Raw genomic sequence first — 22,642 nt, 5'->3', positions numbered from 1 at the left:
TGTGCTCCCTTCCAACTGTAACTGTTCAATAGAAGGGCACAAAAGTGTCCTTCGTTCCTTCCCCTTGACTGTTGCGGTGGTGGCCAAAACCACACTGTCCTGGACAACATTCTACAACAAGTAAAAACACACACACACACGTTGAATGTCCTCTGCCTCCATATTTAGCAGTATGTGTGTGAATTTATCAGGTCATTTGGGATAAGAGGCAGCTACCCAGCTGCCATGCCTCCATTCCTTCTGCATTCAGAGCTAAATTGACAGTACAGTACAGGTAGTCCTCAACTTATGATCACAACTGGGACCGGGACTTTCGCTGCTAAGTGAGGTAGTCGTTAAGTGAGTCACACCCGATTTTACATCCTTTTTGCCCCAGTCGTTAAGCAAATCACGTGGTTGTTAAGTGAATCCTGCTTCCCTCACTGACTTTGCTTGTCGGAAGCCAGCTGGGAAGGTCGCCAATGGCGATCACGTGATCCTGGGACACTGCAACCATCGTAAATACACGCCAGTTGCCAAGCGCCTGAATTCTGATCACGTGACCACGGGTAAGATTGAGGACCAGTCATAAGTTACTTCTTTCAGCACCGTCGCAATTTCAAACAGTCACTAAATGAATGGTCCTAAGTCAAGGACTACCAGGAGAGGCGTGCAGGGCACGGCATCTTCCCCTCATCCATGTTTATTGTGCTCCAGCATTGAAAGCCCAGAGGGAGGGCGAAAGCTGTTCAGCCAGAGGGTGGGGAAGGGATGGGCCTGGGACGGGGCTGCCATCCTGGTGGTCCGGGAAGATTAGTATTTTAATGATAATTACATAATTAATTATCAATTATCAATTAATTGATTGTCAATTAATAATTAGTTATTATTAATCTAGTGTTAGTATTTTACAAGCTTTCTTTCTCCTCCTCTTTCAGTTCCAATGGGGAAAGCAGAATATAACTCGTACCATTCTGGTGGTGCTGCAGATTCTCTCGGTGGTTCATCATGTAAGTGAATTGGTGGGACCTGTTCAAGCTGTGGAGAAAACGGCGGCATCAGCTTTTGGCACAGGAGGCAAAGGCCCTGTTCCTTGCAAGGAAGGAAGCAGAAGGCCTGCCTTGTCATCCCCTTTGGCTTCCTCCCGCTGCAGCTCCCGTTCTGCCAGTGAGCAAGGACCAGAGCCCAGATTCAGACTCAGAACCCAGCATGGATCTAGGTTTATTTCTGGAGGTTGCAGCACATGCGTTGCTTCTCTGGAGCAGTGTGTCTCAGGCTCAACAGCTTGAAGACATGTGGACTTCAACTCCCAGAATTCCCCAGCCAGCCAAGTGTGTGTTCCCCACACATCTTAAGTTGCTGAGGTTGGGAAACACTGCTCTGGAGGGACTCCGAGCCATTTCCTTTTGAAACCAAGGGGCATTTAAAATGCATCTCCATCGGGCTTCTAACTGCCCTGCATGCAGCACTGAAGATCTTTGGAGGCAGACCATTATTATTTTTTCACAGCGCACTTTGCTTCCATCAGGTGCCGGAGTTGGGAAGGGCCCCAAAACCTGGGCCATCCACTTCTCGAGCTGCATTGGCTCCTGTGGGGGAGTCCTAACCACACCTCCCACTCCTCTTCCATGCCCAGAATTAACCGGCTGGCCTGAACCTTGTAAAACAGACCTCAACTTGATGGGCTCTAGATGCACTGGATAGCATCTCCCCGTTCCCAGGCTGGCCACAACTGTGACTACACACACACGGAGGTTATGCCCATCAGACTGTGAGCCATAAGTGAAAAAAGAGGGGTGCGTTTAGTTTAACATTCTAAGGAAACCAGTCCTGGATAGCCAACACCTGCCCCTCGACCTTCTCAGTCCGCTTCGAGAATTTAGGTTTCGACAGGGACATCTGCCCAAGGCAGACAAGGGGGCAAGTGACCCTGGGACACAACGTGCATTGCGCACTGTGCATTGCGATCTTGTGACGCAAGTATGAACGGACGGAATCTGCGTTGTGATGTTGCCATGCCCATTTTATCATTTGGGTGTCATTGTGGTTACGACAGGGGTGGGTACAGCAGGGGCCATCCAAGGACCCCCCCAGGACAAGAAGCTTTCATGCTTCCAAAGAACAGCAACACGGGGGTCTTGCACAAGAGAGTGCAACAACCACACGACAACTTTGTTAACGACAGCTGGCGATAACAGTGATTGTGCTAATACTAGCGGCAAAAACGAGGTTAATATCCATAACTCTTAAACCTCTTTATATCGCGCTGAAGCCTGTTCACAGTACTTGGTTCACCCATGATCAGACGGGAACGCTTAGCTTCACTCTGGCTGTAGGTCCCTGTGTTGACGGGCGCACACCCACGTCCCGTAAGGCACTTCCTGCAGGTAAGAGACCGAGGATCCCTGCTTTGCCACCTGCAGATCTACGACGACATCGGCCTTCACATCGTCCTGACCGGGATGGAGGTGTGGGACGAGCAGGATTATTTGCCCATCAGCAACACGTTCAGTCAGACGTTCAACGATTTCTACAACTACGCCAATTCTGAACTTCGGCGCCAGACCCATTTTGATCACGCCACCTTATTCACGTGAGAATCCATGTCTTGGTCCAGAAGCCCTCACTTTCCTCTGTCGCTCTCGCTAACCCATCGCGTCCTTCCTCAAGCAGAGATGTTGGGGCCCTTCTCTTCCTTTGATGACCCCCCCCAAGGGGATCAGAATCCTCCCCTTTGATCAGCACACGATCCTTCTCAAATAATGCATGCTGGGCTGAACTCTGTGTTCCTTTTTCAAAGCATCTGGCTCTGGAGTAGCGTCGCTCAACCTTGGAAACTTTTAAGATAGGTGGACGTCAACTCCCAGAATTCCCCAGCCAGTGCTTGAGCAACACTGCTCTGGAGGCTTGAAAATTTCTTGTGGTGTGTTTGAACTTAAAGGGTTTTCTTTTTTGCAAGGGGGGATAAGGTGCAGGTGGCAATTCTTCTTCCAGAAAACTTCCTGCTTCCAAAATACTGCCTGAAAGGAGTCCCTTCTCCCAAGGAGACTGACAGGGAAAATGGGAAGGTGGAAACTGGAGGCTGTGCAGCAAAAGACCGGGCTCCAACATTGATCTCTTGGCCGCTCTGCAGCGAACGTGCTGCAAATGTGCGGCATTTGCCCTCCAGGAGCATAATGCACAACAGTCCTGTGAGGTAGACGGGAGCAAATGACCAGCCTCAAAGCGGGGTTCCCTGGCTGAGGGCAGACCTGAGCCTCTTCCCTACACCGGCTCTTGACTTTATTTGGCACCCTTACAGCCCAGCTACCAAGCAGAGTTGAACTCTGAATTGGACTGGGTTTCTCCGGGATTCAGCTAAACCCCCTCGGGGTCAACCCACCCCTTTCGGGGCGCTTGGCTGCAGCAGAGCCCAGGGGCGAGGAAGGGGCAGGGGGCAGGGGTGGCCTTGTCCTGGCGGGGGCTGGCGGGGGGGGGGAAGCGCACCAGGCTGAAGGGGATGTTTTCTGCCTTGCAGGAACGTGGACCAGCAGGATTCCTTTGACAAGGCATGGCATCTGCCCCCCTGTCTTTACAAACAGATCTCCGTTTCTGTCATCAAAGTGAGGAATTGGGCACAGGGGGCGGTGGGGGAGGGTGCAGACCGTGCCAGGCAGCCGCCCTGTAACTGCTGTGTTGCTGTAGACCAGTGTTTCTCGCTCTTGGCAGCTTTAAGACGTGTGGACTTCAGCTCCCAGGATTCGCCAGCCGGTAGGTGAGTGTTTTAGAGCAGCATGCTGCCTGGGGAATTCTGGGAGCTGAAGTCCACACAGCTTCAAGCTGCCAAGGGTGAGAAACACTGCTCTAAATAGAATACAACCCTGGCATTATGTTGGGATCTGCCCTTCTGGCACCACTGGGACCCGCACGGCCAGGGCCTTCTCTCTCAGCCTCGCCAGCCCCTCGGGAATGCTAGCAGCCTGGGCAAAGCATGGCAGCGGGGCCCGTTGCAAAGGGCATTGTGCCCGCAAACCCCTCCTTGAAGCGTTTGCAGAGATGCCAGGGGCGATGTGAGAGTGCTGTTCGTTTTTAATGTGGCATGATCTGTCTGTGTGTGTCTGTGTGCGAATGTACCCAGTTTTTACTGCTGTTCAATGTTTTGAGCCTTAAGGATAGAACAGGCCAGCTTGTAAAATCATCCAGAGTTCCCTGGGATTTGCTCCCTTCCCCAAGTCCCCCTTGCATGCTGCGACACGGCTATCCTAAAACTGCTTAGGTTTGGCTAATCGCCTCCCCCATCCCCTTCCCTGTCCCGCTGCGCCCAGATTTCTCCGTATGTCACAGACAACAGCGTCTCCGCTGCACACCAGCTGGGCCACTCCCTCGGCTTTGCCCACGATGACCTCCCAAGAAGAGACGGCCAGTCCTGTGAATGCCGCCCAGCCTCCCAGGCGGGCCACTGCCTCATGCATTCCACCGTGGCGTGAGTAGCCGTGAAGTCCGTAAAACCTTTTTGCCGTGATGCTGGGCAGAAGAGGCCAACGTTGCTGTCGGCTCCAGCCACAGACACATTAACTGGGAAGTCAGATCCGTTGACCTCAATTTAAATCCATGCATTTGGAATTTGCCTTTCTCTGTGCCTTCTTAACAATGGTTGCAAGGTGGCTCAGGCTGGATGGGCAATAGAAAGCGATTAACAGGATCAGTTCAGCATAGGATAGCTTTTCTCAACCTTGGCAGCTTGAAGATGGGTGGACTTCAACTTCCAGTGGGTGAAGATGGGTGGACTTCAACTTCCAGTGGGTGAAGATGGGTGGACTTCAACTTGCTGGCTGGGGAATTCTGGGAGTTGAAGTCCACCCATCTTCAAGCTGCCAAGGTTGAGAAACACTGGCCTAGAATGCAATGGAAATCTAGGGGGTTTTAGGCGGGTGCGGGGAGAGGTTTGATATATTTATTTATTCCCTATGAAGTGGATTGCAACAAAAACACAGGAAGAAAACGTTTGGACAATTAAACATCTGAGTATCAGTGTGAATCTGCCTGGCCCTTAAATTCAGCAGAGAGATTCCCTCGATTCAGCTCTATTGCTCCCACCCTTCTGGCTTTCAGGAAGGGAGTCAAGACCATCCTCTGCAGCACTTTTTTTTTTAATTGGATTAGTTAATAGCTGGTTTTAACTCTTTTTAAAATCAGAGTTGGTTGGTTGGTCGGTGTCTGGCAATTTATTTGCATTATTTGGAACTGCGCACATATTCCGTATCCTCGGATCTTGGGAAGGATTCAATAGACACATGTACCACGTCCAGTCAGAACTACCTGGTAGACTGTGATGAGGAGGAGGAGGAGGAGGAGGATACAGATCCAGTGGGGTCCTCCCCATAGTGAGGGGATGATGGGTCTGGTGGAACTGACGGTCCAAAACAGCTTTGCACCGGGGAAAGCAGCATCCCCTTTCTCACAGATCTCAAGCTTCCAGAAAGTGGTCTCCATAGAGATCAAGGCTCCAGCCATAAATAAGACCAGGACCTTGCGGGATGCTGGAAACACCTGGGGGGGGGGTCACCCAGAAGAGATGAAAGGTAGCTCTCAGCCCTCTAGATTTCCATTGCATTCTTGCCTTCAAAGGCGATTAAATCTGGGCAATTCAATTCCAGAATTGCTTTTCAGCTGCGGAAGTGAGAGTGCGAAAGCGTTTATATTCTACGCCAGCGTTCCTCAACCTTGGCAGCTTGAAGATGGGTGGACTTCAGCTCCCAGAATTCCCCCAATAGCAGGGTTGTGGGGGTCGGCAGCCACTGAATCTTCCAAACGGTCTTCCAGGGCAGCTCCAGGCCGAATGCATTGCGATAATCTAGGCCAGGGTTTCTCAAACTTGGCCACTTTAAGATGTGCAGACTTCAACTCCCAGAATCCCCCAGCATGGCAAGGGGCGGGTTCTGTAATAAATTCGGAATAAATCATGGAAGCTCCACCGAACGGCTGCATCGTTTACTGTGTTGCAGAGAACGCTACAGGCTGAGTAACTGCAGCAAAGACACGTATTTCGGATTCTTAGAAACCCAAGGAAGGAACTGTTTCCTGAATTTACCCAAGGATGTCCCCGAGATAAAGATGTGCGGGAACGGCATCGTGGAGAATGGCGAACAGTGTGACTGTGGTAGGGACGAGGTAGAGCTTGTGTGTTCAGGCCACTTCGCTTTACACAGAAGTCGTATTCCTAAGCCGCGTTTCCTTCTTCTGGGGTCCCTCAGTTTTGACCCCCTTGGAGGAGAGATTCTTCTTGCCAACCACTTTAATTTTGCTTTTTAGACCCAACAGCCGTTCCGCAACTCAGTTTTCTTGCATGCTGTCCTTGCAAAGCAGTTTGCTCATTTTTAATGAAAAATGCCTATTAGAGAAAAGTCTGCACAAAATTTAGGTGAAAACAAGAGACCGAAATACAGCAGCCGTGGGCTTTAAGCAGACTCGCAAACAAAAATGCACAAATGTTCAAAAATACATCTTTTTCATTAACAAGATTTCTTTTGTTTTCGTTTTACAAAAAGTCTTGCCCTGTTGCGGGAATCAGGAACAGAAAAATGAGAACCGGACAGGTCTGCAAAACTGAGAAGTCGAGAGAAAGCAAAATTAAAAGGGTTGTGCTTCCTTTTTCTTATACACCATTTTCTTAGTGACTTCATTTAGTCCTAAGTTACATTTTGGTCACCTGCAACATATCATCCTGTTGAGTTTCAAATGCCCAAATGCTAGAAAGGTGTTTCCGGCTAGGAAGGCCAGCCCGATCTTGCCTCCCGTAACTGACCGCTGTCCCCAGATTCACCCTCCCTCCCGGATCCCCTTCAAACCAGGCCTTTGGATTCTCTTGCAGGGAATCCCCACCCCTCAGGGTCCTGCGGGCTGCGACGGGAACCTTGCAATGCTAGTGCACCCCACGCCGCCCTGCCCCGTTTTAACTTGGCCGGAGTTGAATATAGATGCGCCCTGCTGAGCTGGTCCCAGCTCCAGGCATTTCAAAAGCTTGGGTTCCAAACATCTGCTGGAGAAACCCTTGGGACAGCTTTCCTAAAGGGAGAGACCTTATTTATTTATTTATTTATTTAAGATAAATGGAGAAACAGATGAATAAATAAATGGTTTACTGGCGTGGGCTTTCACCACCAGTATCTGTTCGGTATCATCAAGCTTCAGGTTTTAGTGACCATGGTCTGGACCGGTGTTTCTCGGCCCTGACAGCTCTAAGAGGTGTGGACTTCAACTCCCAGAATTCCCCAGCCAGCATGGGTGGACTTCAACTCCCAGAATTCATGCTGGGTAGGGAATTCTGGGACGGTTTTTTTTTTAGATTTTTTTTATCCTGCCTTTATTATTTTTATAAATAACTCAAGGCAGCGTTCACACATCTCAGAGTTGCCCAGGTTGAGAAACACTGATCTAGACCATGGTCATTGAATCCTAAAGCTCAGCAATACCCAACAAGTAAATGATTTCCATTTCCTAGGCTGCTCCCACTGGATCAGAAGGTAGCGGGTTGGATATGACCTAATCTCAGGCTGAGGAATCGAGGGAGCTTTGGGCTGATGGGGCCCCACTGGCACGCCCTTGCCACAGAGATCCACTTGGCCCCGGCCCTGTGCGTCTTGAAACGGGCCCTGCAAACCCGGCTCTGCCCCCAGGCCTTGTGGGGCGATGGGAGGATGGGATCCTGTCTGTTTCCTCCCAGACGTTCCTGCAGGGCTGATTCGTACTTCGTCGTTTACCCCATTTTATATCCCATGCTGCCCAGAGTCCTGATGGAGTTGGGCAGCCTGTAAACCTAACAACAACAACAACAACAACAACAACAACAGCCCTAGGTGTCTCAATCATCCCTATCTTTTGTAAGGATAGTTAATGAGATCCAGTTTGGGAAAAGTGGAGAGGTCCTGTTGCTGTTAATATGGGTGATTTCAGGGATTTCTTTTTCTTTTTCTTTTGGTAATGGCAGCATTTAACCAGATTATAGAATCGTCATGATGGGAGGTACCCCAGAGGTCATCTAGTCCAGGGTTCCTCAACCTTGGCAACTCTAAGCTGTGCGGACTTCAACTCCCAGGATTCCCCAGCCTTTGCTGGCTGGGGATTCCTGGGAGTTAAAGTCCGCACAGCTTAGAGTTGCCAGGGTTGAGGAACCCTGATCTAATCCAGCCATCTGCTCTAGTGCAGGATCTACTAAAGCAGTGTTCCTCAACCTCGGCATCTTTAAGATGTGTGGACTTCAACTCCCATTCTGGGAGTTGAAGTCCACCCGTCTTAAAGTTGCCGAGGTTGAGGAACACTGCATTAGAGCATCTCTGACAGATGACTATCCAGCCTCTTTTGGACCATCTGAGAGACCCGTGAAAGATCAGCTTAGGAGTCAACTCCTGCACTGTGTCCTGAAGGCACCTGAAGTTCATGCGATGCCTGAGATCCTGGTACCCTCCTGAGCTGCTGGTCCACAATTCCTCGAATTCCCCACCAGCACAGCCAAGAGCCGAGGGGGGACACTGGAAGCCGGTGCCCAGCATCTCTGGAGGGATCCAGGTTGGGGAGGGTGGACGTCCTTTCCTTGGCCCTGCAGAGAAGGAAGAAGGGGATGTACAGTTACCCAACAGGCCTCTCTGACTTGCTTCCTGCCTTCTTGGCCAGTTCTGGAACTGGGGGTGGGGACAGGCAGGGTCTGTGCAGCCAGGGCTGGTGATGGTCCAAGGCCCCAAGAGCAGTTAATTGGCCTCCCATCTTCCCGGCAGGCATGCAAAAGCAGTGGCTGTTGCCAGGATGACTGCCAACTGAAGCCCGGCACCAGCTGTGTTCACGGACTCTGTTGCAACAAGTGCAAGGTAAGGTCACGGCCAGCTCCCAGGTTCTGCCCGTGATTTGGGGCTGGTTGGCGCTGGGACGCGGTGGCACTGCGGGTTAAACTGCTGAGCTGCTGAACTTGCTGATCGGAAGGTCGGCGGTTTGAATCCGCGTGACAGGGTGAGCTCCCGTTGCTAGTCCCAGCTCCTGCCAACCTAGCAGTTCGAAAACATGCAAACGTGAGTAGATTAATAGGTACCGCATCGGCGAGCAGGTAACGGCGTTCCGTGTAGTCATGCCGGCCACATGACCACGGAAGTGTCTACAGACAAACGCCGGCTCTTCAGCTTTGAAACGGAGATGAGCACCGCCCCCTAGAGTCGGACACGACTGGACTTAATGTCAAGGGAAACCTTTACCTTTACCCTTTGGCCCTGCCCCTGCCCCTGGGGGAACCTCACTGGGACGAGAGCAGCTCCAGGGGACAAACAGCCCCCTTGCTCCTTTGCTGGATTCCGTTGCCCTCGCTTACTTGCATCCGGGTCTGCAACAAACCAGGATGACCTCAAAATGGCAAATGGCAAGCAAGGACATCACACCATGACAGTGGTGATGCCCTTGCATCACACCGTCTGACACAAGTAGTAAGTTGTGGCCCTTGTGTGACAACCCCCCATTCATCTGGACGGCCATCCAGCCGCTGTTTCAGCATCTCCACCTGAGAACAAGGATGGGCTCTCTGGATCTCTTTGACATTATGCTTGTCTTCACGCAGGCCAGGTGGGCACTTGTTTTCTCTACAAGACCTATACCGGTACTCCTTACTTAATGACCACAATAGGGACTGGAAAATTGGTTAAGTGGTGAGGTCATTAAGTGAGTCACCACGTGACCAGACCTGATTTTATGACCATTTTTACAATGGTCATTAAGCGAATCACAGGTTGTTAAGTGAATTGCCACATTCGTTAAGCAAATCCAGCTTCCCCAATGGACATTTTTTGCTGGAAACCAGCAAAAAAAGGTTGCAAATCATGAGCATGTAACTGCAGGACACTTCAACTGACCGTAAATGCGAGCCTGCTGTCAAGTGCCTGAATCGCAATCACGTGACTGCAGGGGTGGTGTGACAGTTTGCAATGGTCATAAGTGCGAGTACAGATCGTAAAGCACTTTTTCTGAGGCTGTCAAAACTTTGGACTGTCGTTAAACGAATGGTCATTAAGCAAGGACTACCTGTATTTTATTTTCCTTTTTTGGCAGTTTTTCTACTCTGACTGTATTTGCTTCCACTTTCTCCCACGTCAGTCTTGACCAAGAAATAATTGGCCCCAAGTTCAGAAACTCCCATTATCCTTATAATTAGAATTATTAAAGAGAATTATCCCTGAACGATATAATTCTCTTAATCTTTCATACTCAACAATAAAAGCTATCATGCTTTTAGACTAACATTCATTCCTTTGCCATCTGTACGTACACATAGATTGACACTTTTGCCAGGCATCAGAAAGAAATTGCGGGGGGGGGGGAGCATTGTTGAAAGAAGGGATGCACTAAGCCAATGTATCCCAGCCTGGGCAAGTTTGAGATGTCTGAACTTCAGCTCCCAGAATCCCCCAGCCAGCATGGCTCTGGCTAAGAATTCTGGGAGTTGGTCCACACGTCTCAGAGTTGCCCACTGCATTAAACAGCGACCATCCTCATTCATCCCAGGGTCTCTGGATGGCCCGCTCGCTTTTTCTGGGTCCTCTTGTCTTGCTTGTGCCCATCCGGTCATGTCACCAAGCAGAAGGATGTTTTTCCCTTGAACAAATGTTGCACAATTCCCCCCCCCCTCCTCTCTGGTTTTCCCATGGTCGCTCTTCGCTCGAGCGTAGCAGGCAACTATCACAAACTTCTGCATTCCTACTTCCATACAGACACCCATCAGTTCAGATGACGCCAAGCCATCCTTTCGGACGTGCACTTTAGCCCGTTCGTCCGCACCTAAACCTCCGCTTCCCTGCAGGCATTCATCGGCTCCGCTCCCCAGGATCCGGATTCCCTTCCTTTGGGCCTGTGAGGTCCTCCCTTCCTCTTCACTCCACAGACACGCAACGCAGCTGTTCCCCTGCCGTTCCTCTCCTTAGTTACTTCCTGCTCTGTGCCATTTACCCTCTTCCTTTTCATTCTGCCGTCTTCTAAATGCCACGGTTACCACCCATGGGGCTCTGCCACACTTCCTGGCTTTGGGCAACCAGAACTCTAAGTAGTAAGAAAGAGGAAGACCAAGCCAGGTGTCCAGCTTTAATCTTACTTTGCTGCCTGCAGCATTCCCTGCTGACAGTAAGGACAACTGTGGCTTAGTCTGGGCACACCCTGAGCCATGATGCAACCATACAACTATAGCCCAGTTTTACCCCAAGGATACTTGGACTGTTCTATACAAGCTAGGATCTACAAACTAGAGATTCCCTTGCAAGCCAACAAACTGTTGCCTACTCCTCACCAAGTACAGGTAGTCCTTATGACCACAGTTGGGACCAGAACTTCTGTCGCTAAGCAAGGCAGTTGTTAAGTGAGTTGTGCCCAATTTCACGACCTTTTCTGCTGCAGTCATTAAGCAAATCACTGTGGTTATTCAGTGAATCACCTGGTCATTAGGCCAATCCGGCTTCCCCCATTGCTGCAACCGCCGTAAATACTTGCCAGTTGCCGGCGCCTGAATTCTGATCACATGGCTGCAGGAGCGCTGCAATGGTCGTAAGTGCAAGGACTGGTCATAAATCACTTTTAACAGAGCTGTCATAACTTTGAATGGTCACTAAACGAAAGGTCATAAGTCGAGGACTACCTGTAGCACTACAGTTGGGATCCTGTCAGAGAGAGATTCCTTCTCTGTGCCCACAAGAGGGATTTTTCCTATCGGATGGTTCTCGTTTCATGGAAGAGAAACTGATGTGGGCAGGTGCCAACTTTATTCCACTAGCAACTGGCGCCACTCCCATTGCCCCAGAAGCCAGGACAGCCCAGACCCCAGAGTTACCAGACGTCCTGTCCATCTGCTCACTGCAGCCGCACAACCGGGTCCAGTCCTGCCTTTTCTTTCCTCCCCCCCTCCCAAAAGCAGCCCCAGCCACACTTAAATCAAGCCCTGGTGTTGCGGTCTTACATGCACAAAAGCCATATATCAGAGAAAGGTGCGCCCCTTTCCAGAAGGGGCATCAGCTTCCAGAACACCAGTAAAGAGGAGTCGGCGGCCAGTTCAGATATTCTCTTTTGGCCCACATGTGGGGGAGAGAGCGAGAGGCTGTTCTATGCCTATGTTGTTGTTTTTTGGGGTGGAGGTGAGAACACTAAGAGGACTCCCCAACCCATGGTCCCCAACCTTTTGGAGCCAGCGTGCATATTTGCAACCGAGGGGCCCTCTCACCAAGTGGTTGGCTTGATGGGTGCGGGCAGTCCTACCCATTGGCCAGAGAAGAAGCTGGTCAGTGGGTCCCTATTCCTGCCTCTCCTGGTCTTCTTGCAGACGAAGCACTGGGTCCCCCCCCACCCCCGCTGCTTTTTTCTCTTGCCCAAGGGTGGCCCAAAAATGTCCACGGGGCCTAGAGCCACCGTGGATCAGCGAATGAGCCTCGCCTCTCTCTTTCCCAGTTTTTAAAGGAAGGAACGGTGTGCCGGGAAGCCACCTCGGACTGCGATCTTGCCGAGTACTGTTCGGGGAGCGCCGCCAACTGCCCACGGAATGTCTTCAAGCAAAACGGGATGCCCTGCGGCACCAGCAGCACCTGCTATTTAGGAGCATGCCTGGACATCCACCAGCACTGCAGGACTTTCTTCGGCCAAGGCAAGGCTGATCTTATTTATTGCAAAACAGGAAAGTGCCTGGCTGGGCTTCCTGACCCCAAGAAAGCTAAGGCAGGTCAGACCTGGCCGCCATTTGGATGGGACAGCACCAGCCCACCCCAGGCCTGGAGGAGTTTATTACCAGGAGGTAGAACGGGTGCCCCAGAGGAGGGGGCTGCCCAAAATTAATTTTAGCTCCCCTTTAATTTAAGATAGCCAGTTTGGTGTCGTGATTAAGGCACCGGGCTGGAAACCAGGAGACCATGAGTTCTAGTCCTGCCTTAGGCACAAAGCCAGCTGGGTGACCTTGGGCCAGTCCCTCTCCCTCAGCCCTAGGAAGCAGGCAAGGGCAAACCACTTCCAAAAACCTTGCCAAGAAAAGTGCGGGGACTTGTCCAGGCAGTCTCTGAGAATCAGACACGATGGAATGGATGTTAAAGAATAAATAATAAAAAAAAATATTCAATACCTCCTCTGGGTGTGAAAGTAGCCACAAGTCAGTTATTTAATTTATTTATTATTATTTTTATTAGCGTTACATCCCACCTTTACTTTGGGTCAGCTTGGGGTGACATACAAGCCTTATTATATCACTGTTATCATTATTATTCTGATTTGTATGGCTGCCCACCTCATCTAAGCGACTCTGGACAGCTCACCACAGATGAAAACAACAATCCAGTAAAAAAAAAAAACCCAATATGCAAACATCATCAATAATCAATTCAAAACAAAACAAAGGTTCCTTCCTCCTATTTTCACAGCATGTTGATGGATCATTTTAATAGCCTTCCTTTAAGAGGGCACACCACGGTCACCCGATGAAGCAAAGAGAGAATTGCCTTGTTCTGATCAGTACTTAGAAGGAAAGAAGCTGGCAGGCCCAACTTCTGAATGCTTAAAGGGGTGTTTCTCAACCTTGGTCACTTTAAGATGGATGGACTTCAACTCCCAGAATTCCCCAGCCAGCATGAAGGACTTCTGGGAGCTGAAGTCCACACATCTTAAAGCTGTCAGGGCTGAGAAACACTGGCTTAAAGAATTTTTGAGTGGCTCACTTTTGTAAAAATAGTGAATAAATGGGTATTGGGGGGAGTGTGTCCAATTACCTCCCCATGACGCAGAAAGATGGAGAGAGGGCAAGGAAGCACCCCAAATGTCGATTCAGTGGAGAGAGCTATTAAAACAATCAGACTGTGTCAGGCCAAGGAACACCCTTGAAAAATACACAAGTGAAGTGCCATAGGGAGCGCTGGACAGGTGTGTTGAGGCCTTTCGGCTTCCTTTGCACTGACTGGGGTTAGAGTCTTACATTTAAATAGGTGTGTTTGGCCCTGCCCTGCGGCTATTAGGAGTCTCCCCGTTGCCCCTCAATGCCCTAGCATTGCAGTTGAGGGCTGAAATAGGCACCCAAAACATTTCAGAGGGTCTGGAGGCATTGGTCCCCTGGTTCTAGCCAGCTTGTCCTTGTTCTGTTGTACAGGTAGTCCTCGACTTACGACCGTTCGTTTAACGATGGTCCGAAGTTATGACAGCCTCGGAATGGCTGCTTTATGGCCTGTAAAGCACTTCTGAGCATCGCAAAACATCGCACACCCCCGCCATCACATGATCACATTTCAGGCACTTGGCAACCAGCTCACATTTACGACCGGTTGCAGCATCCTGTGGTCACATGATCTCATTCTGTGATTTTCCTTTTTTGCCATTTTCTGGCAAAAAGCAGCCATTGGGGAAGCCGGATTCACTTAACGACCACCGTAAAAATGCTCGTAAAATTGAGTCCAGTCATGAGGTGACTTGACTTACGACCATGATGACTTACAATGGGAATTCCTGTCCCAACTGTGGTCATAAGTTGAGGACTACCTGTATTCTTTTTTAACCCAATCATTGTGAGTCGAGGGGCCTTATACCTTTGATTTATAAGGCTGTAAATCAAATCTCCTTTATATACACATTCATGATGTTCAGGAAATCATTGAAAACTTGGCTTGACTTCCAGGCCTGGGGGTAGGGTGGCTGTTGAGCCCCCGTCGATTTTTCTTTGGGGTGCTTGTCCTTCTGGATATTCAGATTTCTTTGGGTTTTCTTTTTTTCATGATTTTTCTTTCGGTTTTTATTGCCTTCCGTTTTATAACGTAAGTGCCCCGGAGTGGTGTAGAGTTGGGCAGCCTCTACACTTAATTAATCCCATGATAAATAAGTTACATAAATACTATACGCAAACAGAAATGCATTCCTGTCTAACGTGTCTTCGGTGAACCTCTGCCGAAAAGCTGGGCCCCGCTCCGTCGTGCTCTTGACTTCTGCCCTCTCTCTCTTCTTCCTCACCCCCCCCACCCCACCCTCAAAATGTTCAGCCGCCCAACCTGCTCCGCTCAGTTGCTACAGGGAAGTGAACTCGCGAGGTGACCGGACCGGCAACTGCGGCCGGGATAAGTCTGGATACAAGAAATGCCCAGAAAGGTACGGCCATTTGCTGACCCCTGCGGGAAGGAAAAAGTGGTCCCAGCCAGCGGTTCCTTGCCTGCCACGAAAGGCACATCAGGGGGGAAAAAGGGGGTCTTCTGCTTTGGCACCAGCCCATCTCCTTCCAATCTCCCAGTTCAGCCCAAATGCTTTTTCAACTGTTCCTTCCATAACTAAACTGATAAACAGATTCAGGCCAGGGTTTCTCAACCTTGGCTGCTTGAAGATGGGTGGACTTCAACCCCCAGAATTCCCCAGCCAGCAAAGAGGTGTCTGCAGGCCCGTGGGGGTCTGCAAAGGGGAGCAATATGCTGAAAAGCAGGCTCGATCTCCAGATGGGCTCAGGCCAGTCCGGGCACCTGCGGGACGCAACCGGGATGGGCAAAGGGGTGGGTGAGCGTAGAGCCTACGCTCTTGAGTCAGAGGCGGCCTCATCCCTGCACTCGCTTCCAGCAAAACCACGTTTTGGGGGATTTGCTGGTGGATATTATTATTTATTTATAACCTGCCCCAACAGAAGAAATCATTTAGACCAGTGTTTCTGAACCTTGGCCGCTTTAAAGTGGCCAAGGTTGAAAAACACCAACGTAGGCTCTCCACTGCTAAGGCAGTTCTCAGGTGGAGCTGGCCAGAGACAGGAGAACTTTCCTGCAGGGCTCCATCAGGATGAGCCATGGATTTCTGGCTCCTCATCCTTCCCAACCTGAAGACCCTTGTCTTTCCACCAGAGAACTGGGGCTGCAGGTCCAGGCAGAGCTTTGCTCCCCTGCTGCTTCCCCCCCCCCCCCCGGGAGCCATCACGAGCCAGCCAGGGGTCCTCAAGGGTCTCTCCTCCCGCCTCGCCTTTCCTTGTTCTCAGAGACATGTTTTGCGGAAGGCTCCAGTGCATCAACGTCCATAAAATCCCCAGACTCCTCATAGGCTACGCCGTTCTCCAGACCCCCGTCGACGACATTTTGTGCTGGAGCGTCATCTTCCACCAGCAGAACACCACAAATGACGATGGAGCGGCAAAGGACGGGTCTTCGTGTGGTCCCAACAGGGTAAGATAATGAAGGATCGGGGTGGGGTGAGGGCAGAGGAACACACCACGGATGGTGAGCCTGGGGGGGGGGGGTTGCCAGGGGAGGAGAGAGCGCCCGGCACTCAAGTGTCTCTAGGTCGTGTGCCCTCTGGGGCTGGTGCCGATCTTCATGGCTCTCTCCTCCAACACCCTCCGAGCCAACTCTGTGGTTTCTACCATCCCTCTATGATGGAATCACCATGGCCACCCACCACCATCTTGGACCAAACTGGCACCAATGGGTGGGAATTAACTCATTTACAGAGACAGACATATGGGAAGTACACCCACAGACACACACACCCATCTATTTATCTCTCTCTGGAATCCCTGCTGCTCTCTGAGCTGGGTTGTTGGCTTGCAGACATTTCATTACCTGACTAGGCACCAACATCCCTGCGAGGGAGGGCGGGGTTTGCTCCCTGCTTATATACAGTGGCTTGCCCTGCCCGTGTTGGCTGGTGGTGGTTTTCTCCTCGGTGGTTCCTCGACTGGGGTGTTGTTTCTGCTTGATTGTTTGTCTGGTGTCAATCCCTGCTTATCTGGCTGCTGGCTGCTGGAGAGGGTGGGTTCCGGTCTTTCTGTTTCCTTCTCAGCTTTTTTTATTGTCTCTTTTGAATGGTGTGTGAATGTGCTTTATCTCCATGTTTCCTTTGATGGCTGCTTTGTCCGAGTGCCAGGCCTCCAGGAATTCCCCAGCGTTTCTGGATTTGGCTTGGTCTAGCATGCCCACAGTTTCCCGGCCGAAACTGTGGTTGAGTCTGTCCGTGTGTGGTGAGACTATCTCTATCTATCTATCTGTACCTACCTACCTACCTACCTATCATTTTTGTTGCATTGCTTGCTTTTTCTCTTTCCTTTTTTCTTATTGCGTTCTCTCTCTCTCTGTCTCTGTCCTGTTCACTAAGTAAATAAAGCAAAAAAGAGCAGGCAGAGGAATATATGTACTTGAAACGAATTACTGGTAACTTTAACTTCATTACGGTCACCAAAGGCAACCATAGGGGTTGGGGAGGGGTGCGTAAAAATCCGGAGGCCACCCTCGACCTGCCATCGAAGCCCTGCTGCATTTTTATGTGTGTCAACCGTATAGTTGTGGTGGCCATGTGACTTTTTTCACCCCGCTTATGGATGTCCCTGACAGTCACCATCCTTTCTGCCCAGCCTCCGAGGTGGCCTACACAGCACTCTTTCGCCTGATTTTTCCCATTGTAACAACTCTGTGCAATAAGCTAGGCTGGGAGACCCAACCTTCATTTCAACACATTCTCAGAACTTCAGCCTCCATGTTGCCCACCTATTCATCCCTTGCTTAATCCCTTCAAATGTTTTTCTTTTTCTAGATATGCATAAATCGATCATGTGTCCACATGACAATTTTGAATTATGATTGTGATTTTTCCAAATGTAACAACCAGGGGGTAAGTAACAAAGAGCTGAAACCCCCAAGACCAGGTAGGGATACCAGAAAGTTTGTTGATGGCAGTTTTTAGTTAACCTCCCCAGCTTAAAAGGAAACGGCCAAAGAACACGTTTGAATTGAGTTAATAACCACATTAGGGGCCCTTGCTCCTAAACATGACACACGCATGGCTTTTTCCCGTGACGTTGCCTTCCCCTGATCCCCAGCCCAAGACGGGAAGATAGTCCTCCTTAGCTGTTTGGTGTTGAAGCAATTAAGCCAAGCTAAGTCATTCTTGAGGAAGTGGTCCTATAAATCAAAATAGCAACAACAATATCAATAACAATACTCATAATATAGGCAACTGTTCCAAGCTGCATCCCTTTGTGCAGTATTGGATGAGTTTAGATTCTATTGATTCCTGTTGCATCCAAGTGCTTTTATAAAAAGCTGCATCACTTGGAACGATGCAGAAATTATGGCAACATCTTTATCCTTTCTCAGCCTTGGCAGCTTGAAGATGGGTGGACTTCAACTCCCAGAATGCCCCAGCCAGCGTAGCTAGCTGCCAAGGTTGAGAAACACTGTCCTGGATCCTTGGGAAGGATCCAACAGTCAAACGTACCAAACCCAGCAGTCAGAACTAATAGCAGTAGCAGTAGTAATGTAGTAATGTTTTCCTATTCTTCTGTTGGCTTCATCAGCTGCCACCTTGGAGGCAGGACAGGGACTGGAGAGACTGGGATCAGGGGCAGGAGGGGGATCGGCAATGGATGCAGTCCATATCATAGTTTTCATGGAATCACAAAGTTGGAAGGATCTAGAGGTATCTGGCCCACCCCCTTGTTCGGTGAAGGGGTTACTACAGCATTTTGGACTGAGGGCTCTTGTCATGAGTACCAATGGCGAGCAGGAGGGGGCCTCTATCCAGGGGGAAAAACACATGCGTAGTTTAGAGACTTTGAGCTGTCATTCAGAGAGACACAGAACAGACCCGCCTTAACCTTTGGCGTTTATCTGTCTGGCTTTTTCCCACGCTTCTTCAGTTTGTTGGGATTTTCTGTCTTATGTAGCAGTAATAAACACTAGAGACCTACTCCTCGTCTCAGCATGGTTCCTGGCTGTTAGGACAGCTCTCTAGTCTATGTTTGAAGACCTCAAACACATTCATGTCGACCCTTTAGGTACCGGAAGGCTGCTCTCCAACCTCCCGTCCGTGGCCTGTTCCGCAGGCTAAATATACCCAGATTGTTCCTCATACGGCTTGGCTTCTAATTTCCAGACTTTCACCACCTTGGTAGCTATCTTCTGAACTCATGCCAGTGTGGTGATGACCGTTTTAGAGTCGGTGCCTAGACACAGGACTCCAGTGGGGCAATTCTTTCCCATGATCCAGACTTCATGCACCCCACAAGAGCATTGGCCTTTTCGGCAGCTGCATCACCCTCCTGGCTCATGTTTAAATTGGGGTCAACAAAGACCCCCAGATCCTGTCCACGCCAGCTACTGCCCAGCCAAGTCTCCCCCATCCTAGACTTTCAGCTTTTTTTTTTCTTGAATCTGACATTCCTCTCCCTGTTCAATGCCATTCTATTCCTTTTGACCCACTGCTGACTCAGGGAAGGTTGGGGATCGGTTTTACCAGGCAGTAGGGAACAGCCCTACAACTTGTAGCTCTTTGCCTTTTCCCCCCCCGATGCTAGTTTAAAAAATAGCTTTACTACAATTGACTACTGTGCTGGTTTAAACCAATCGGAAACCATCAGAAATCAATTTAGGAACTTTAACAGAAATGTACTAGAACATTTTTTTTATGTCTGAACCGGTGTTTCTCAACCTTGGCCCCTTTAAGATGGGTGGACTCCAAAGCTGGCTGGGGGATTCTGGGAGTTGGAGTCCACCCATCTTAAAGGGGCCAAGGTTGAGAAACACTGGTCTAGGTTCTTGGAAGAAGAACAGAACATTCTCACCCAGCAAAAGGGAATGCCTGTCTGGGCTGCTCATGGGCTTGATGCATTTCAGGTCTGCAACAGCAAAAGGAATTGCCACTGCAGCTATGGATGGGCCCCTCCCCACTGCAGTGGCCGGGGGTTCGGAGGAAGTATCGACAGCGGGCCCCCTCCTGAGCGCGTGAGTGAGTATCCCAGAATCTCAGGTCATGGTTTGGGAGTTCTTCTTCCTCCTCAGCAGGTGGGACGACGGTCTCTTGAAGTACTTCCCCAAAGACTTCAAGAAGACTCCTGGTTGTAGACCTTCCCTAACAAACTAAGAGGCTTAAAAGTCCAGCTCCAGTCCAAAACCTGCCCTGGGAAGCCCCAGGCCTTGACCGCTTATGGACCGGGGCTGATGACTGTCGAAGCCAGCGGCCAACCCCTTTCGTATCGTTGCCAAGGAAGCTGCAGTGGTAGACGCTGAGCTTGACCGGAAGGAGACCACCTTTACTCATTGGAGAAACTGAGATTCTCCCGCCATTCAATTCCCAGAATTTCATGACATCCATAATGGCTGTTGCTGAGAATTCTGGGAACCGAAATCCACATGTCCAGAGGGACACCAGGCGGTGGACGACCCAGGATGCCCACCTGAGGGCTTTCTGCTGCTGGCGCTTCTATCTGCAACTTGTAGGTGGGGTCACAACAGGTAACCTGTTTTCTGGCTTTCTTCCAGAGTCGAAAAAAACACTAATGCTTGGTTCGATTATTGGAGTAGCTTTGCTCCTTTTGGCCCTTACTGCAATGCTTAAGAAGTTCCTGCCATCTTGGTAAGTACAGGCATACTTTTCCTTCACTCAAGGGTTCAGAGATGAGAAAGGGGGAATGTTTGTGGCATTCCCCAAGCACAGCTGCTTGTTCGCTTGTTGTGGTTTATTCGTTCAGTCGCTTCCGACTCTTCGTGACTTGATGGACCAGCCCGCGCCAGAGCTTCTTGTCGGTCGTCAACACCCCCAGCTCCCCCAGGGACGAGTCCGTCACCTCCAGAATATCATCCATCCACCTTGCCCTTGGTCGGCCCCTCTTCCTTTTGCCCTCCACTCTCCCCAGCATCAGCATCTTCTCCAGGGTGTCCTGTCTTCTCATTATGTGGCCAAAGTACCTCAGTATTGCCCTTAATATCATTCCCTCAAGTGAGCAGTCTGGCTTTATTTCCTGGAGGATGGACTGGTTTGATCTTCTTGCAGTCCAAGGCACTCTCAGAATTTTCCTCCAGCACCACAGTTCAAAAGCATCGATCTTCCTTCGCTCAGCCTTCCTTATGGTCCAGCTCTCGCAGCCATATGTTACTACAGGGAACACCATTGCTTTAACAATGCGGGCCTTTGTTGTCAGTGTGATGTCTCTGCTCTTAACTATTTTATCGAGATTTGTCATTGCTCTTCTCCCAAGGATTAAGCGTCTTCTGATTTCCTGACTGCAGTCAGCATCTGCAGTAATCTTCGCACCTAGAAATACAAAGTCTTTCACTGCTTCTACATTTTCTCCCTCTATTTGCCAGCTATCAATCAAGCTGGTTGCCATAATCTTGGTTTTTTTGAGGTTTAGCTGCAAACCAGCTTTTGCACTTTCTTCTTTCACCTTCATCATAAGGCTCCTCAGTTCCTCTTCGCTTTCAGCCATCAAAGTGGTATCATCTGCATATCTGAGATTGTTAATGTTTCTTCCAGAGATTTTAACTCCAGCCTTGGATTCCTCAAGCCCAGCATGTCGCATGATGTGTTCTGCGTACAAGTTGAATAGGTAGGGTGAGAGGATACAGCCCTGCTGCACTCCTTTCCCAGCTTGTTCGCTTAAAAAAACCAAAAAAGAGCATTTCCATTTCTTTCTCTTTTCCGGGTCTCCCGGGGCCGCTCCTCAAAAGTGGAACGGCTTGTAGGCAGGAGCAACTATTCCGTTCTTCCATTCCAGATGGACTGGAACAGCCTGGACTTCCCCCACAAATACTTACTGGAATTGAAGGGTAGGCAAATAACCTACACAAGTGCCTTTCAATTTAGTGCGATGACCACCAGTACAGCGGCCAGGGTTCGAACTGGCAGTGAAGATACTGAAGTAGCACTTGATAGGATAGTTAGGAAGGCCTTGGAAAAGATGGTCAGATGCCAAAATGTGTCTATACCCCCAAAGATCAGAAGAGTGCAAGCTGTTCTCCGCAGTCTACTGCGTGACCCTCTATGGAAGTGAAAGTAGGACTCTGAAGAAGCAGGATAGGAAGAGTATTGAAGCTTCTGAACTCTGAAGTTGGAGAAGGCTCCTGAGAATACCGTGGACAGCCAAGAAAACGAATAAATGGGTCGTCAAACAAATTAACCCAGAGTTCTCACATGAGGCACAAATGACCAGGCTCAAATTATCCTACTTTGGAGACCTCGTGAAAATGTCTTCACACATTGTAAAGCCAGCTCTCTGGAGGAGTCTGAGAATGCTGGGAGAGGTAGAAGGAACGAGAAGAAGAGGGCGACCAGCAGCAAGGGGGAGGGACTCAGTCACAGTGGCGATGGGGGCTACCCTTGGGAGACCTGAAGGACCAGGCTGGGGACGGATGGTCACGGAGAAAATCTGTCTTTGTGGTCGCTAAGAGTCAACAATGGTTTGATGGTCATCCATCCATCCATCTCAAGTACTTTCCTGCCAAAGGGTGGAATGTATAGACTCACCTACACAATGTGTTTAGGGTTCTGCAATAAGGAAAAATTGATGGCATGTAATCCATCCATCAGTCAAAAGTACCAGAGGAGGAGTGATTGAGTGAGACCCAACCTTGATGGCACATGGTAACAACAGTTTAAAAACTGGTCATGCGGTGACTGACAGAGAAACGTGGCCACAAGGATGCCAGCAGATGATTGGCGAAGCTTAAGTTCCTGAGATTCAGGAGGGAGTCAACAGACATCAGAAGCAACAGCTAAGGGACCGCCTGACCCCTTTCAAACTGTCTAAACTGCTGGCAATTCAGAAATCAGAGACCATTTTTTCAGAGGTTTTCTGGTGGGAAAAGGGAAGGCTCAGGGCGGTGGGGGGCAAATGCCCAATTTCATCTGTTCAATTTTTGGCTGGTTGCAGGGAGGATGGACTGGGGCCAGAGTGCCACCAGAGGCCTCT

The 22,642-nt window shown here is 49.9% G+C and overlaps 1 protein-coding gene across 1 annotated transcript in view; it reads left to right on the top strand.

Moving 5' to 3' along the window:
* Positions 1 to 20,311, top strand: part of LOC134498603 (disintegrin and metalloproteinase domain-containing protein 21-like) — a 30,661-nt gene extending 10,350 nt beyond the window's left edge. Inside the window, exons 8-20 of the mRNA XM_063304760.1 lie at positions 918 to 989; positions 2,403 to 2,572; positions 3,497 to 3,581; positions 4,284 to 4,441; positions 5,964 to 6,129; positions 8,730 to 8,824; positions 10,313 to 10,316; positions 12,427 to 12,610; positions 14,973 to 15,078; positions 15,941 to 16,124; positions 17,488 to 17,565; positions 19,569 to 19,680; positions 20,214 to 20,311. Of these exons, the coding sequence (XP_063160830.1) occupies positions 918 to 989; positions 2,403 to 2,572; positions 3,497 to 3,581; positions 4,284 to 4,441; positions 5,964 to 6,129; positions 8,730 to 8,824; positions 10,313 to 10,316; positions 12,427 to 12,610; positions 14,973 to 15,078; positions 15,941 to 16,124; positions 17,488 to 17,565; positions 19,569 to 19,680; positions 20,214 to 20,311 (1,512 nt within the window). The remainder of the gene's footprint in view (positions 1 to 917; positions 990 to 2,402; positions 2,573 to 3,496; positions 3,582 to 4,283; positions 4,442 to 5,963; positions 6,130 to 8,729; positions 8,825 to 10,312; positions 10,317 to 12,426; positions 12,611 to 14,972; positions 15,079 to 15,940; positions 16,125 to 17,487; positions 17,566 to 19,568; positions 19,681 to 20,213) is intronic.
* The last annotated feature ends 2,331 nt before the right edge of the window (positions 20,312 to 22,642 follow it).

Source organism: Candoia aspera, chromosome 5, assembly GCF_035149785.1.
Source record: "Candoia aspera isolate rCanAsp1 chromosome 5, rCanAsp1.hap2, whole genome shotgun sequence".
Classification (NCBI taxonomy): domain Eukaryota; kingdom Metazoa; phylum Chordata; class Lepidosauria; order Squamata; family Boidae; genus Candoia; species Candoia aspera.
This window is presented reverse-complemented; position numbering and strand designations above follow the sequence as displayed.